This window comes from Taudactylus pleione, unplaced genomic scaffold, assembly GCF_031769625.1.
Source record: "Taudactylus pleione unplaced genomic scaffold, aTauple2 ptg000116l, whole genome shotgun sequence".
Lineage (NCBI taxonomy): Eukaryota > Metazoa > Chordata > Amphibia > Anura > Myobatrachidae > Taudactylus > Taudactylus pleione.
This window is the reverse complement of record NW_028284518.1, coordinates 15329239-15347283: the sequence shown is the minus strand read 5'-3', so window position 1 is coordinate 15347283 and position 18045 is coordinate 15329239. Positions and strand designations below refer to the sequence as shown.

General features: G+C 45.2%; 1 protein-coding gene across 1 annotated transcript; it reads right to left on the bottom strand.

Moving 5' to 3' along the window:
• Positions 1-11596: 11596 nt before the first annotated feature.
• On the bottom strand, positions 11597-14521 carry LOC148524782 (mas-related G protein-coupled receptor member H-like). Its single transcript, XM_088471786.1, has 2 exons — positions 14443-14521; positions 11597-12834 (listed from the first exon to the last, which is right to left on the bottom strand). Exon 2 carries the CDS (start codon positions 12792-12794, stop codon positions 11808-11810), a length of 987 nt encoding a protein of 328 aa, XP_088327912.1. The 5' UTR covers positions 12795-12834; positions 14443-14521; the 3' UTR covers positions 11597-11807.
• Between the last annotated feature and the right edge of the window lie 3524 nt (positions 14522-18045).

The window sequence follows — 18045 nt, the reverse complement described above, 5'->3', positions numbered from 1 at the left end:
CTTTCTCCGATAAAAATAAAATAGGGAAAGATCAAGAACCACTTCCTCCAAGTGCTGTTGCTGCTGCTGGGAGTTGTTCATCATCCCAGAGAGGAAGTAGGAACATCACTACTTTTACTAAACAATTGACCCTCAAACAGTCCCTAGCGATGAGGATGAAGTACGACAGCAGTCATCCTGAAGCAAAACGTATAACTGAGGCCTTGACTGCTATGTTGGTGTTAGACGTGCGTCCGGTATCCGCCATTAGTGCAGTGGGATTTAGACAACTGATGGAGGTAGTGTGTCCCCGGTTCCAAATCCCATCTAGATTCCACCTGCATCCTCAAAGCAGCAGCGACAAGCGTGCGTCTGTCTGTTAAAGGATGGTGTAACCCTCAAAGTGCGCTCCACAAACAATAAAAATATTCTTCTTTTTTTTCTGTCTTTGTGAAATGTGTGGGCTGTAGCCGCACCTGCATCCTTTAAGCAGCAGTGACAAGCGTGCGTCTGTCTGTTAAAGGGTGTTGACACACTCAAAGTGTGCTACACAAACAATAAAAATATTGTTCTTTTTTTTTCTGTCTTTGTGAAATGTGTGGGCTGTAGCCGCACCTGCATCCTTAAAGCAGCAGCGACAAGCGTGCGTCTGTCTGTTAAAGGGTGGTGACACCCTCAAAGTGTGCTACACAAACAATAAAAATATTGTTCTTTTTTTTTCTGTCTTTGTGAAATGTGTGGGCTGTAGTCGCACCTGCATCCTTAAAGCAGCAGCGACAAGCGTGCGTCTGTCTGTTAAAGGGTGGTGACACCCTCAAAGTGTGCTACACAAACAATAAAAATATTGTTCTTTTTTTTTTGTCTTTGTGAAATGTGTGGGCTGTAGTCGCACCTGCATCCTTAAAGCAGCAGCGACAAGCGTGCGTCTGTCTGTTAAAGGGTGGTGACACCCTCAAAGTGTGCTACACAAACAATAAAAATATTCTTCTTTTTTTTCTGTCTTTGTGAATTGTGTGGGCTGTAGCCGCACTTGCATCCTCAAAGCAGCAGCGACAAGCGTGTGTCTGTCTGTTAAAGGGTGGTGACACCCTCAAAGTGTGCTACACAAACAATAAAAATATTGTTCTTTTTTTTTCTGTCTTTGTGAAATGTGTGGGCTGTAGCCGCACCTGCATCCTTAAAGCAGCAGCGACAAGCGTGCGTCTGTCTGTTAAAGGGTGGTGACACCCTCAAAGTGTGCTACACAAACAATAAAAATATTCTTCTTTTTTTTTCTGTCTTTGTGAATTGTGTGGGCTGCAGCCGCACTTGCATCCTCAAAGCAGCAGCGACAAGCGTGCGTCTGTCTGTTAAAGGGTGGTGACACCCTCAAAGTGTGCTACACAAACAATAAAAATATTCTTCTTTTTTTTTCTGTCTTTGTGAATTGTGTGGGCTGTAGCCGCACTTGCATCCTCAAAGCAGCAGCGACAAGCGTGCGTCTGTCTGTTAAAGGGTGGTGACACCCTCAAAGTGTGCTACACAAACAATAAAAATATTGTTCTTTTTTTTCTGTCTTTGTGAATTGTGTGGGCTGTAGCCGCACTTGCATCCTCAAAGCAGCAGCGACAAGCGTGCGTCTGTCTGTTAAAGGGTGGTGATACCCTCAAAGTGTGCTACACAAACAATAAAAATATTGTTCATTTTTTTTCTGTCTTTGTGAATTGTGTGGGCTGTAGCCACACTTGCATCCTCAAAGCAGCAGCGACAAGCATGAGTCTGTCTGTTAAAAGGTGGTGTAACTCTCAAAGTGCTCCAAAAAATAAAAAACTATTTTTTTTCTGTCTTTGTGACTTGTGTGCGATGTAGCCGCACTTGCATCCTCAAAGCAGCAGCGACAAGCGTGCGTCTGTCTGTTAAAGGGTGGTGACACCCTCAAAGTGTGCTACACAAACAATAAAAATATTCTTCTTTTTTTTTCTGTCTTTGTGAATTGTGTGGGCTGTAGCTGCACTTGCATCCTCAAAACAGCAGCGACAATCGTGCGTCTGTCTGTTAAAGGGTGATGACACCCTCAAAGTGTGCTACACAAGCAATAAAAATATTCTTCTTCTTTTTTCTGTCTTTGTGAATTGTGTGGGCTGTAGCCGCACTTGCATCCTCAAAGCAGCAGCGACAAGCGTGCGTCTGTCTGTTAAAGGATTACATCGGGGACAGCATCCAAGTAGGCATGTCAGATAGTCCGTATCTGTACTGGCAGGAAAAAGAAGCAATTTGGAGGCCCCTGTACAAACTGGCTCTATTTTACCTGAGTTGCCCCCCCTCCAGTGTGTACTCCGAAAGAGTGTTTAGTGCAGCCGGGAACCTTGTCAGCGAAAGGCGTAGGAGGTTGCTTCCACAAAATGTGGATAAGTTGATGTTCATAAAATGAACTATCAACTCTTCCAGGGAGACCAGCCTCCAGAACGTACAGAGGGACCTGTGGTTGTGGATTCCAGCGGGGACGAATTAATACTCTGTGAGGATGAGGATGTACACAACACTGAAGAGGGTGAGGAATCGGTGGATGAGGAGGATGAGGATGACATCTTGCCTCCGTAGAGCCAGTTTGTGCAGGGACAGATTCATTGCCAGCTTGTTTTGTGGGGGCCCAAACGAACCAATCATTTCAGCCACAGTCATGTGGCAGACCTTGGCGCTGAAATGTTTGGTTTGTTAAAGTGTGCATGTCCTGTTTATACAACATAAGGGTGGGTGGGAGGGCCCAAGGACAATTCCATCTTGCACCTCTTTTTTTTCTTTGCATTATGTATAGTTTGGGGCCTAGTTTTTCAAACTGCCATCCTGTCTGTCACTGCAGTTTCACGCCTAGATGGGTCACGTGTTTGTGCCGCCCACTCGTATCTCTTAGCATAGTCATCCAGCTACCTCGGTGCAACCTTTTGGACATAAAAACACTATTGTGAGGTGTGAGGTGTTCAGAATAGACTGGAAATGAGTGGAAATTAAGGTTATTGAGGTTAATAATAGCATAGGAGCAGAAAAACCCACAAATTCTGTGATTTTAGCTGTTTTTATGCTTTTTTTCAAAAAATACAGATCCAAAACACAAAACCCAGAACCCAAAACACGGAAGGGTGGTTTTGGCAAAACCAATCCAGATCCAAAACACGAAGAAAGATCCAGATCCAAAACCAAAACACAAAACACGAAAAGTGGCCGGTGCACACCCCTAATACATATATATATATATATATATATATATATAGGCACCCTAAACCTAACCCTTCTGGGGAGGGAGTGTCTAACCCTAACCTCCCCCCAGGGGTGCCTAACCCTAACCCCCCCTACCCGCAGCCTAATCCTAACCCTTGTGGGGGGTGCCTAACCCTAGGTCCCCCTGGGAGTGCCTAAACCTAACCCCCCTTCCCCGTGGCTAACACTTACCTGGGTCCGCTGTCTTACGATTAGGATGCCGGCTGTTGAGATTCTGACGCTGGTATTTTGATCCCTTAGGGGACAGCGGTGTCTGCATTTTGCCAGGCGGCGGGATTCTGGCATCGGTATATCGACGACCGGCATCCCATCCGCCGGCAATATAACTACATTCCGATTGCCTGTGTATTAGCAACTGCGATCCTTGCTGAATCAGGCTTCGTAATTGATATGTGTTTGGAAACCATTGTATTATTCTAAAATATAAATAAGCTAATAATAGCATTAGTAATAACCTCACCTGACACAGACGGAGTTCGGTGATGTCCGATATGAGTACCAAGCTTTGCGCCAGCACTCGCTTACTGTAGCTGTAGTGAACCGTAGAGGAAATAATTGGGAACAATCTGCACTAGATTTAGAGGATTATGTATTTATAAATACTAGGTCCGGTCGACCCATTAAGGTTGAATAATTTAAATGCAGTATACCTATATAAAAAAAGAAGACATTTATTAAAATAAATAAATAAACCTCTTAAATATATAATGAAATTAAGCCCTGTGATACCTGTTACAATTAAAACACAAATTTGTGGACAGGGTCATGTATCTTAGCAACTATACAGTATATTAACCAATTATACCAATTATCACCTTAATAAGGTTGATTGTTCTGATTGCTACATAGCAAGTCACAATGTTTGCAACCACGCCAGGCCGTGCGTTCCCTGACATGGTTGAAAACAATGCGACCAGTCAAATGCCCACTGGGTGACTGCCGGAAGATAATCTTCCAGCAGCTGCCAATGGAAGATAATCTTCCAGCAGCTGCCAATGCATCCCTGCACCCTCCCCTATTGTCTGCCCAGCAGCCGATCACTGCTGATTGGGCAGCACAGCAGAACCCCGCCACCTGGTGGCTGCAGAGAGGAGCAGCCACTGGGGAAATGTAAATGAAGCAGCTCTCCCAGCCCCCAGTGTATACCTGGCAACTGCTCAGAGGTGCTGCCGCCGGGGAAATGCAAAGTCAGAAACTCGTGATGTTCTGATCCAATGGCCAAGATGTACAAGATCAATATTTTAAAAGTGATATTTATATTGTGTTTAAAAAATTTTTTTTTTTAAATAAAATCATGTTGGATTGTCACCAGGTTAGATTTTCTAGCTCAATTGTATCCAACTTAAAAGAGCTAAGAAATAATAGTATCCAGGTCATAAGGATATTCTCACTGTTTCTACTGCTCCCCTGTGTGCTGTAGGCACTGAATAGGGAAGTGAGAGTGTAGAGGGGTATCCAGCCCTGATAAGATAAAATAATAAAGCTGAATCTGCTTTTGAGAACAACCCTGTAACAAACACTGGGCCTGATTCAGAGCCAGATGCTCTGACAGAGCGCTCGCTCTGAATCAGGGCCGGCCCTCTGAATTTTAGAGCGGCCTCCTGGCCGCTCGCATAGCTGTGGGTGACCACCCACAGCTATAGCAAGCGGCCAAAAAGATGGTCGCGATAGTCAAGACCATCGCGACCATCGGGCTTGCGATGAGACCCTTGTGGTAGGGTCTCGTCTGCCGCAAGCCCTGGAGTGCTTTCGGCTCTATCAGAGCCGAAAGCACTCCCACTGACATTACTTGTGATGTCAGTGGAGCCGGCCCCAAACAGAGGCGTTCACATGGGAACGCCTCCGTCTGGGCAGCCACGCCCCCGGCACGCCCACCAAAGGGGGCGTGCTGTCACTCACCATCGACAGCCTGCCCTCTTTGTAGCGAAACCCATAGCGACGGCTTGGCCGTCGCTATCCGGGTCTCGCGCATGCGAACGACAGAGCCGGCTCCCTCGTGCGCATGCTCACTGGGCCAACATCGACCCGCTTACGAGCGCTCCACGCTCGTGAGCGGATCTGAATCAGGTCCTCTGATGGGATTGCCCAGTACAGTGGTTAGAAAAATGGGGATCCCAATGAGAGTCCATCCAATAGCAAAGGTTGATAAGTTTAGCAGAGTATCAATAAACAGTTCATAAGCTTGTTGTAACCACATGGTAATTCATATAGAAATATTAATAGATGTCCATAAAGTATAGTATCTCTTTGCCCCCAAATGAGGAAAAAGCAATAGACAATCCTCAGTGTTGAGTGGATTTCATATAAATATATCTATTAGGATGTGCTATATTAAGGGGTTAAATCTAAGCATTATATCTATGTTTAATACAATATGATATTAAAATACCAGGTGCTGCTAAGTGGTCCAGTCCGTGCAGTGGGCCTAATTCAGACCCGCTCACGAGCGCTGAGCGCTCGCAAGCGGGTCGATGGTGCCCTAATGCGCATGCGCACGACGGAGGGAGCCAAGCTGTCGCTATGGGTCTCGCACCAAAGGGGGCGTGCTGTCGATGGTGAGTCACTAGTGATGTCAGTGGGAGTGCTTTTGGCTCTGATAGAGCCAAAAGCACTCCTGGGCTTGCGGCAGTGAGACCCTACCGCAGGGTCTCGTCGCAAGCCCGATGGTCGCGATGGTCTTGACCATCGCGACCATCTTTTTGGCCGCTCGCATAAGCTGTGGGTGTTCACCCACAGCTATGCAAGCGGCCAGGAGGCCACTCCATTTTTAGGTAGGAGGGCCCTGATTCAGAGCGAGTGCTCTTGTCAGAGCATCTGGCTCTGAATCAGGCCCAGAGGTCGGATCACCCCATGACGTGCGTTTTTCCAACTTGTGGCTTGTGCAGTGACCTGTCTCAGATATAGTACCGCAATGTAACAGCAGTTGCACTATATTCTATGCACTCACCCATGACACACCCACATCTACAGATTTAGATTGCGCCTCCTGGGCTCATGCCCACTATACACCCACTTTCGACTTTCCAATGCGATGTTGCATGCACCAGCTACACTGGTCACTGCCAGCTCTGGCGGAGAGTGAAGAAGAGATTACGTGTGTTCCTCAGAGCTGCACATGCATAGTATGCCAATTTAGTGGCATCACTAGGGGGTTGCGGGCCGAACCGGATGACACCATCTTTGGGGGTGATGTCAAAGTAGCTGAGCTGTTCGACTATTTTGGTGTCACCCCCAAATATGGTGTCACCAAGCATGCATCATCCATTGTTCCAGAAGCAAGGCATGGGGCTGCCCAGTGGCTCCCGGAGAGCTAGGCAAGCTCCCAGCATGACGAGAATGGGGGCGTGACACACGGACCACCCCTCAAATTGTCATGCATCAGGGGGCTTGTTTCATTGACATGAGGCCACGCCCCTTTCATGAGAGAGCGTGCAGAGGGCCTGATTCAGAGCCGGATGCTCTTTCAGAGCTCTCGCTCTGAATCAGTGCCCTCCTTCTCTTTTTTAGAGCGGCCTCCTGGCCACTCGCATAGCTGTGGGTGACCACCCACAGCTATAGTGAGTGGCCAAAAAGATGGTCGCAATGGTCAAGACCATCGCGACCATCAGGTTTGCGACGAGACCCTTGTGGTAGGGTCTCGTTCATCGCAAGCCCAGGAGTGCTTTTGGCTCTATCAGAGCCAAAGCACTCCCACTGACATCACTGGGAATGCCTCCATCTGGCCAGCCACGCCCCCGGCACGCCCACCAAAGGGGGCGTGCTGTCACTCACCATCGACAGCATGCTCCCTTTGGTGCGATACCGATGCGCACGACGGAGCCGGCTTCCTCGTGCACATGTGCACTGCCCCAACATCGACCCACTTGCGAGTGCTTAGCACTCGCGAGCGGGTCTGAATCAGGCCCAGAGAACCATAGGAAGGGTGACAGGGTGAGTAAAGTGCACTGGGTGTCTCCAACCCCAGTGACGCCACTGTGCAAATTATAGCTCCTAACATGCGCTTACTCTATCATGTGCATTTTTTAATCAGGCCCAAGAGCTATGGGTACCAAAAAGCTTTCCTGGGTGGTAACTGGGGGGTGGCTAGCCAGACGCAAGCATCTAAAGATGCATTAGCACTGTCACAGGGCGCCATGTTCAGACGGAGAAATTGCACCTGCCGTGGGACTGGTGTATGCTTTGATGGTGCGATTGAAGGTGAACTGATGGTGTGTCTAAAGAAGCAAGAAGCACCAGTGCAAGTGGGCGTCTCAGTATGCTCACAATTGTTTGTAGCATTAGTATAAGACACAGACGCAGCTGCGTGCATCTCTGAATCAAACCCTTATTCTCTATTACCTCACCCATTCAAGACTCTCCCAAATACACTGAGGGGTAGGTTTGTCCGAGTATTAAACACACTTGACATCCCATAGACACGAGTGAGTTTGTTTCAAAGAAACTCCCAAATTTACTAAGAATTGTGTTTAACACAAAAAAACACTCAGTGGTCTATTTACTAAGCAGTGTTAGGAGACAGAGTGAAAAGTGATAAGAAAGTGATAAGGTGCCAGCCAATCAGCTCCTAATGTCATTTTTCAAACACAGCTTGCGAGATGACAGTTGGGAGTTGATTGGCTGGTACCTTATCACTTTCTTATCACTTTTCACTCTGTCTCCTGACACTGCTTAGTAAATAGACCCCTGTAGGTGATAAGTAAAGTGCAGCGTGCTTTTGAAATAGAGAACCATAGTCCCACTTGCAGGCGCATTGTCAGGACAGTTAGCTAGGAGTTCCGGCTGTGCGTGCGCTCACAATATGCCGCGCTCACTGCTCAGTCATTTCACATCTCACTCAGATGTGTACATGAGCAGAAGCGTATCTACCCCCCTCCCTCGGCTGGCACCCCTGGCTAGTGCCATCCTGGCCAAGGGATAGATACGCTCCTGTATCCATACAAAATATTTTGAAAAAGCAAGACCGACATTAAAAAACATTGAAAAAGCCAGATCCACATATAAAAACATAGAAAACGTATGATTCACATAAAATACATTTTGAAGCTGCACCCAACGCTTTTAGACAGAAGGAAATTGTGCTTACCTGTCATCTTTATGTTCAGTTATGCAGCATCGAACATGGGGGGTCATTCAGACCCGCTCGCGAGCGCAGGACGCTCGCAAGCGGGTCGATGGTGCCGAATTGCGCATGCGCATGACGGAGGGAGCTCCGTCGTGCGCATGAGCGAGACGCAAATAACGATGGCCAAGCCGTCATTATGGGTCTCGCACCAAAGGGGGCGTGCTGTCGATGGTGAGTGACAGCACGCCCCCTTTGGTGGGGGTGCCGGGGGCGTGGCTGCCACACGGAGGTGTTCCCATGGGAACGCCTACCATCTGAGTCCGGCCCCACTGACATCAGTAGTGATATCAGTGGGAGTGATTTTGGCTCCAAAATCACTCCAGGGCTTGCGGTCACTGAGACCCTACCGCAGGGTCTCGTCGCAAGCCCAAGACCATCGCGACCATCATCATGGATGCTCGCTATAGCTGTGGGTGGTAACCCACAGCTATGCGAGCGTCCATGAGACCGCTCCAAGGTGAGGGAGGAGGTCAGAGCGTTCGGCTCTGAATCAGACCCTCGGTACGTTCACCCACGCTACTATTTATAGTTAGCCACCAGCCTTGGATAGGAGGCAAAAGCACAGTTGGGGACGGCGGTGGGGTCACAGTAAGAGATGGCGAAGGAGTCAGAGATACACTTGGGAAGGGGGGTCAAATGCACATATGGGGATTGTTTAGAGGCATACATGCATAGGGGTGTCAGAGGCACACATGGGTAGGGGGGAGTCAGAGGCACATATGTGTAGGGGTGCCAGAGGCACACATGGGTAGGAGGGGGGGTCAGAGGCACACATGGGTAGGGGAAGGATCAGAGGCACACATGGGTCGGGGGGTTAAGAGGCACACATTGGTAGGGGAGGGGTCAGAGGCACACATGGGGAGGGTAGTTTAGAGGCACACATGGGTAGAAGGGGAGTCATAGGCACTCATGGGTAAGAGGGGGGCCAGAGGCACACATGTGGAGGGGGGACCAGAGGCACACATGTGGAGGGGAGTCTGAAGCTATCACAATGATGTGAGCCCTGAACATACACAGCTGGCACTCTTGGGGGCTCTGATAGAGCCAAAAGCACTCCAGGGCTTGCGGCAGCGAGACCCTACCGCAAGGGTCTCGTCGCAAGCCCGATGGTCGCGATGGTCTTGACCATCGCAACCATCATTTTGGCCGCTCGCATAGCTGTGGGTGGTCACCCACAGCTATGCGAGCGGCCAGGAGGCCGCTCCAAAAAGTAGGAGGGACGGCCCTGATTCAGAGCGAGCGCTCTGTCAGAGTGTCCGGCTCTGAATAAGGGCCTCTGTTTCCACTTGCTTCAGTTGCGTACCACACATTGGGTGTGATTCAGCATGGATCGCAAATTGCAACAACGTACGAAGATCGGACAATTATTGCGTAGTGCACATGCATATGCCCCGCAATGCGCATGAGTGGAACTCTCACTGCGATTATGCACGCAGCCAGGAATCCATCGTGGAGTGAGTCATAGACCATGAGCGTTTTATAGGTGCTGACAGGGGAATGGTTGAAGAAATCCAGGCGTGCCCGTCCGTTTGAACGCTGTTGCATGGATGTGCATAAATTAGCCACTGCAGTTGCAAACTCAGCTTGAGTGCTCACTGAGTGCGACGAGACTTGCAATTTCTGAGACAACTCAGAGCTGCTGTAATTATGCGTGATGGACTGATGTTCTCCGATGGTACCGGTTTATACGCAGGACTCCGAGGTATTACGATTGTGAGAAAGCAGCAGTGGGTGTCTCTATGCTGACTGAGCAGTGGAGACATTAGCATATTTTCGCATCTTCGTAGCATGGATTGCGCAGCTTCGATCGCAATTGCCATCCGTGCTGAATCAGGATCATTATCACACTGCCCCCTCCATGCACAACTCTGCCCTTATAGCATAATCACTCAAGTAAACAGGTCACCATTTCCCACAAGTTCAGCATGTGCCTCTTTTGCTCCCTTGATACCAGTTTTTCTAATTTCTTCTTCACAACACGATGCACACATTAGACAGGAGATAAAATTATATAGCGATATATATTCTAGTTAAACACACTTTTAAAATGTATATAAACAGCACAGTACTGGGGAATGTAAATCAGGTAGACCAATCCCAATTCTCCAGTATATTATATGACCCCAGGTATATGATATATATCGATGTTTTGGGCATTACAGCCTCGTGCCCACCAAATCATTTTTTCCCAAATGCCCATACACAGAGTTCAATGCTGTGCATGTTAGACCCACATGTCCATGACATACAGCCCTGTCAGCATAACATCTTATATACACCATGTACAGCTAAGTGCCCATCATACAGAAACACATTCCTACCATATAAGCCCAATTCCACTTTTCTAGGCCCATTACACCACAGAATAAATCCACATGCTCCCATTATGCCATGCCAGCATAGCAGTCATTAGCCAAACTTACAGTAACTAAAGGAAGCACAAACTTAATGCTTTGATGAGTACCAACTAGTTATTCAGATGCGTGCTCATCGTGTGTTGGACAGTGCAATGTTTAATGACTCATAAACACTAAAACAGTCAGGATACAGAACATTTTCATTATGCAGTATGTGATACAAAGTGGGTGTGCTGGTTGAGAGTGTGTGAGAGAGACATAAAGTAAAAATAAGTATGATTGTATTTGAGAGGCAGTGGCGTCGGTGCCTCTGGTGACACCCAGTGCGGGTAAGGGAGGGCAGGCTTGTAATGCGCGCAACAAAGCTGCAGACAAAAAGGGGTGTGGTCTCACTGTGGGGCGTGGCCTCACGGCCCAAACCCCCCCCCTCCAGTTTTAGTCACTTAAGGGGTGTCGGAGATTAAGACCGACCCCGGGAACCAGCCTGAGTGCAGTGCCGGCTCCCTCACTGTGTCAGGAACCGAGTGCTGCACAAAATGCTACAGTGCAGCACCCGACTTCTGTCACTGAGAAGGAGTCAGCACTTTGGTGTCACTCCTCGGCCCCCGTACCCCCTTTGCGACGGCACTGGTGCGAGGGAGACTGAGTCACGGAGATAATAGCTGCATGAATCGTCAATGTTTATTAGTTGCTATGTGGAATAGGTACAACAATATTTGAAACCAATATAGCAGTATTCTAAACCTATTATGAAAAGTACATAAACCTTAATCTGAATAATGTGGTTAGTGATGGTATAACTTGTCTGAAATATAGTACAACCACAATTGATCTTTTATTTGAAATATCACAATAAATGCCAAACAGTCCAGTATGTATCTTCTTCATTGTTTTCTTTAACAGAAAAGCACAGTTTTGACAAACTTGTTTCCATCCGGCAGACTCAGTGGATTTCTACAATACAATATCTCCGTTATTTGTAGATAAACCATTCATGTACTGAAATTAATTTATGCATTAAGTTAATGATTAAGTTAATCATTATTACTGCATTAATTGGTAAAGGTAGGAGTTATCAGAATGCACTTGCAACATTAGTTTGATGTGTTCATTGTTTTATTACTATTTGTGTCATTATTCTCTTCATCTTCTATCTTAAAGGCTCTTTGAAGAGCATCATGAATAGAATGATTAGAAGATTGCTTCCATTTTTTTCCAACAATGAAGTAAATATACGGGTTAACGGAACAGTTAAGCACTATGCTAAATATACTTGCAAAGAATAAAGTGACGGTTTGAAAATCTGTTCTTAGCAGCTGGAAGTACATTAAAAACCATAACAAATTTAATGGCATGACGAATAAGATGAAAAATAAAACGGTAGTGATGATGATGATATACAGCTTTGGTGGGTATTGTTCTCTAAAGATCCTCTTTATTTTGATCAGCAAGATGGAACTTGAAATGACCATGATTGGGAGGCAGATAACAATGGATAACACAAAAGTCATAATCTGCACCGCTGTACACTGTGAGGTCTGACTGTTAAAGTCTTCAGGTGTACACACCAAGTTCTGAATGAGACTTTCCAAACATCCAATGACCCAAAGGATGATGCACATAATAGTGGACAAGTTGTGAGGGCGATGGCACTGGTACCATAGGGGAAACAGGACAGACATACACCTTTCCATGCTAATGGCTGTGAGGATGAACATTCCGGAATACTGCATGCCGTCATAAAATATTTCCACAAATAAATACAATAACTTATCCCCTTCAAAATTATGATTTGGACCAGTCAATATATGGATATTGATTATCAGCATAATAACGCTGAATAGTATCAAGAGGGAGTCAGCCACTGTCAGGTTGATGATATAGATAGTATATTTGTTCCTCTGGATCTTGAAGCAAAGAAACCAAAATACAATAATGTTTCCCACCAAGCCGATCAGGCAGAGGCCTAACGCAACAGCGGCTGCTATAGTAAAATGTATAGAAGCATATTCTGAATAGCCTCCATTATACTGTTCCAGCGTATCATTCTGGTCAGTGTTATTCGTGTCTGTCAGATTCATGGCTGTAGATTAGCCACCACCTGTGAGTGTTCTTTTCCTCCTGTAGTCAGACATAATATAGTAAGCACAATTATTGTAACACCAACAGTATGAAAACATTATTTTACTGAAAACTGAAAAGTAAACTGATATGATACCTCCCCCATTAGCTTCGACAAAGGGTTCTATAGCAATAGTTATGTATTTTGTGCAGCAATATGTAGTTTGTAGCAGGATGGATTTAAACTTGCTGATCAGGAGAAAATGATCAGGTTAATGTGCCTTCTGCTGCATTCCCTCTATTTCCAATTGCAAATGCAGTTCTCATAGACCTCTTTGGGGATTGAGATATGCCAAATGAATTAAGCTCTGGAGACTGCAGAGAGGTCAATATAACTATATATGAGTGCAGGGTGTGTGGTGTGGGGCCCCCTGAATCCAGGGGCCTGTGTTCACCGCACACCATGCACCCATTATAGATGCACCATTGTTTGTACTTGAATAATACTGATACCCTGTGTGCTGTGAGGCCATGGCCCTAATTTTGTGGTTTGGGCCAGTTGAGGAGGAGGCCCAAAGCATATTGATGCACCTGGGCCCACCACTCACTAGTTCCGCCACTGAGCCTGTGTCCATGGATTCATTTTTTGATACATTGCCCTGATAATTCATTTCTTATTACTGCAAAATGCTACAATAAGAAATTATAATTATTAGGGCTAAATTGCGGATGCACATAAATGTGCTTCAAAAACATTTAGTACATTAATAAGTGACAAGATCAAGGGCCTGATTCATCACAGATCACAGCTGTAACAGCGTACTCAGATCATCTGATGGTGCGTACTGTGCATGTATGCACCGCAGTGCGTGTGCGTGAGTTAGTATTGAGATTAATTCAAAGCCATCGCAGACCAAGGGACTGGACGTCAGCGTTTGGGGGATGGAGACGGGGGGGGGGGTCGGAGAAACGCAGGCATGCCTGTCTATTTTAACGCCGTTACTTAGGTGTGCTTAAAATAGCCACTGCGATGGCATACTCAGCTTGTGTACTCACTCCATGCATGAGGTTAGCAATTTCTGAGTAAGGTCAGACCTGCTGTAATTGTGCGTGTGGGGCCCATGTTACTTGAAGTTCCCGATGCATACGCAGGACTGCGAGGTATTACAAATGTGAGATAGTGGTAGTGGGCGGTAGTGGGTGTCTCTATGCTGGCTGTATGACGGCATTGCGATAGCATTCATTAGCATATTTTAGCAACAGACCAGTGCGCGTAATCGCAGCTGCGATCGCAATAGCAATCCGTAGTGAATCAGGCCCCAAGTATATACTTTATATATGACGCTGCTTTCCTTTTACTAAGAGTATAGTATTTGTTAATACTTCTACCTTTAACAATTGGCATAGAATTAACATAATAAAACACAGATAGGAAATTAATTGGTACTTACTGTACCATAGCAAGCCTGTACCTTTTTTAAGAAGGGTTAAGGATGTGCCATTCAATACTCAACCAAATTAGAGTTAAAACAGTGTGTAAAACAGAAATAGTTTAAATAAAATGCTGTTTATATACAAAGATTGAATATTAAAAATGTGTGTAATTGAATAAGCAATCAGTGTACAACATTATTTGACATATAAATACAGGTACAGAATAAAGCTCACCTGTAATGTCTTCTTCTTAGTTATCTATATTAATGAAGTCATCCTGTGGTGCTCAGTTCTAAGCTGCTGCCTGTGTACTTCTGGCAGTAATACTGAACACAAGACTTTAGCAACGACCAGGGATACAGCAGTGGAGTTTCCTGACATACTGTACAGGCAAAGCTACATCAGGATATAGTTTTACCTTTTCTAAATATAGATGCAAAAGTTATTGCAGTAAGACTATAATTAATTATGAGGAAATATGGGAAGTGCCATAGTCTCACACCCACTGATGACTGCTTACTAAAACATGGTAAGATGTAGATTCTTTCACAGATTATATTAGTGATATTTCAATATGCATATAATGGGATGTAGTCAGCATTGCGGGATGCCGACTGGTGCCGAAATCCAGACAGCAGCGGGATCCCAACCTCCGGCATCCCGAAGGTAAGTATCGGGCATTAGGGGGAGGGTTAGGCATTAGGTGGAGGGTTAGGCACTAGGGGGGAGGGTTAGGTTTAGGGTGTGGGGAGGGGGAGGTTAGGTTTGGACACTAGAGGGGCAGGTTAGGTTTAGGCACCAGGGAGGGAGTGTTATGTTTAGGCTGCGGTGAGGGGGAGGTTAGGTTTAGGCACTAGGGATGAGGTTAGGGTTAGGCACCGAGGAGGTTTAGGGGTAGGGGTAAGGGTTAGACTTACCTTCTGTCCTTATGGGTATCGGGATTCTGACTGTCGGGATGCCGCTGTCGGTATTCTGACAAGCGGCATCCAGTCCGCCGAGAACTCATACCCAACCCGCATATAATATATTAAATTTCTGCAATTTGCAAGTGACTCTATTAAAAATGATCAGAGGTGACAATAAAAAATCATTCACCATGATTCACCATATCGAAAATATATTGGTCTTGGGAGTAAGGTCTGCAAAAATAAACTATATATATATAGTATATATACTGTGTATATATACATATAGATAGAGATGTGTCCACACTCATGTCTTGTAATTTTTAAATGCTGGGGTGGCTAACCCAAAAATGACCGATCTTGGTCATATCATAAAACAGAAAAAAATGGGGTGCACTCACCAGTCTTCTTAAGTAACAATCTTTATTCAAATTGATAAAATACAGCAGTTGCAGGATCAACGTTTCAGTCCTACATTTGGACCTTTGTTAAGATACCAGAACAAGTGATACATATCCCCTTATATGCCCACCAAACCAATTAAGTAGCTTTATAGCCCCTCCCATGCAGCTTTAGTGACTCACCCCCAACAATAGGCAGCAATGTGTTGCAGTAACTGGATCATCTAAAAACGTGCAGATCAATCTGCCGAGTGATCTGCAAACCACATCTCATGTGTTAATCAAAGACACATACCTGCTGACATAATTCTTTAAAATCTCAACAAAGGGTTAGGCACAATTTATCACCGTTAGAAAGACAAGCATTACGGGATTTAAAAATCAATGATAAAATCACTATTAGGTCAGCGGAGAAAGGGGAGCAGTGGTTATGATGGACACCATAGATTATATTATAGAAGCTAAGAGACAACTTTCAGATGCACAGACTTATCGGCTATTGAATGGAGATCCTGTTCAAGGATTTATAAATAAGCTAGATTGCATATTAGATGGAGCTTTGAACAATAACTGGATTAGTCAGGACATCCATGGTTTCATGAAAACACAATTCCCTTTATGTCCCATACTGTATTTATTGCCCAAAATACACAAGACCTTTGATAGACCACCAGGGCGACCTATAAAAATCTATCTGTCTGCCCGAAGGTCTTTGTTTGCCCCTGTGGCTCAATACTTGGATCATTATCTACAAGGCTGTGTGGTCAATATTGGAAGTTACCTTAAAGACACAAGTGATTTACTTGAGAAGATTAGATCTGTATCTGTAATTGATAATGGTATTCTAGTAACCCTAGATGTGTCATCTCTGTACACGGTAATCTCACATGAAGGGGGTATGGCAGCGGTGAGGAGAGCTCTTCTAGAATCACATGTGGGACCAGCGCCGATAGATTTCCTGATGGAATTACTTGAATTGACACTAACTTGCAATTATTTTAAATTTTTAGACCAATACTACCTCCAGATGGCAGAACCGCAATGGGTAGTAACATTGCGCCGGCTTATGCCAATCTTTATATGGACGCCTTTGAGAGGAATTGCATGTTCCCGCTGTTTGGAGGTAGTATTGGTTTCTATCGGAGATTCATAGATGACATTCTCTTTATTTGGAGTAGTTCTGAGGAGGCTCTCCTAGAGATGTTGGAATATTTGAATCAACTTGATAATCCTATCAAGTTAACTATGTCCTATGATTATAGACAGATAGATTTTCTAGATGTGACCCTATACACCACTGATACAGGCTATGGTTATAGACTGTATAGGAAGCCAACCGACCGAAACACTTTTTTGGATTATATGAGTCATCATCTTGACTCTTTAAAACGTAATATACCTGTGTCCCAATTTGTACGTGTTCTTCGCAATAACTCTGATATCATGACAGCAGAAATCCAACTTGGGGAGATGCAAGAAAGATTTTTGTCCAGAGGATATAATCGTGACACTACTGAGAGATGTCTGACCAAGGCAAGGAAGAACTTTGATGAAGGAAACTATAGGAAACAGGAAACGGATACAATAAACCCCTTTGTCATTACAACAACTTTTGATACAGCAGGGCCACTAATTCGTAATTCTATACATAATCACTGGCATGTTGTTACAAGTGATCCTGTTTTCAAGGGGCAATTACCTGTGAAACCGTTGATGAGCTTTAAAAGGGGTCGTAACCTCAAGGAGATACTTATGAGGCCAAATATGATCAGGTCTCAGGAAGCTCAACATGGTTAACTCCATTAAAGACCGGGTATTATCGATGTACTGTACTACATGCAGAACGTAAGATCCCTATCCAACATCGGGTCACATGCACATCGGACCATGTGATTTATATTTTGGTATGCCCTTGCTCGCTTTATTATGTGGGCAAGACCATCCACCCATTCCGTGACAGGATGGCGAATCACAGATCTTCAATTAGATCTGCTTTGTCGACTGGATTGTCAGATAAGCCGGTTGCCCGTCACTTTCATGAGACCCATCATGCTTTATCTTCATTAAAATGCATGATCATCGATTGGTTGCCCACCCCGAGAAGTGGGGGTGACCGTGCTAAGTTTTTATTGAGGAAGGAGGCTTTTTGGATGCACACCATTTTTTTCTATTATATATATATATATATATATATATATATATTTTGTCCCAGGGCTTAATGAATGGACAAACTGTACTTACAATAGTGAGAGAGAATAGGTTAAGAATAAGCAGGTTTAAGCTGGTACACACGTATACAATCGTCTGGCTGTTTTTTTCCGATTTTGACCCATTTATGCGATAGCGCAAGAGTGTGTATGCACCTTCCACCATGTTTTGTCAGAAGAAAACTGGTCGATTCAAAGGATCGCATCTTATGTACTGTTTACTATTCAGCCGATTTGACAGGGCCAGGTCGGACCAAAAGTGCAGTGTTTGTACACACCTTTAGCTTCCAGCAGGTGCCGTGTTTTGGTCATTTCAATCTCTCT

What these genes read in the sequence shown, in the direction of transcription:
- LOC148524782 (XM_088471786.1), bottom strand. Translation starts at nt 12,794, where the DNA reads ATGAATCTGACAGACACGAATAACACTGACCAGAATGATACGCTGGAA.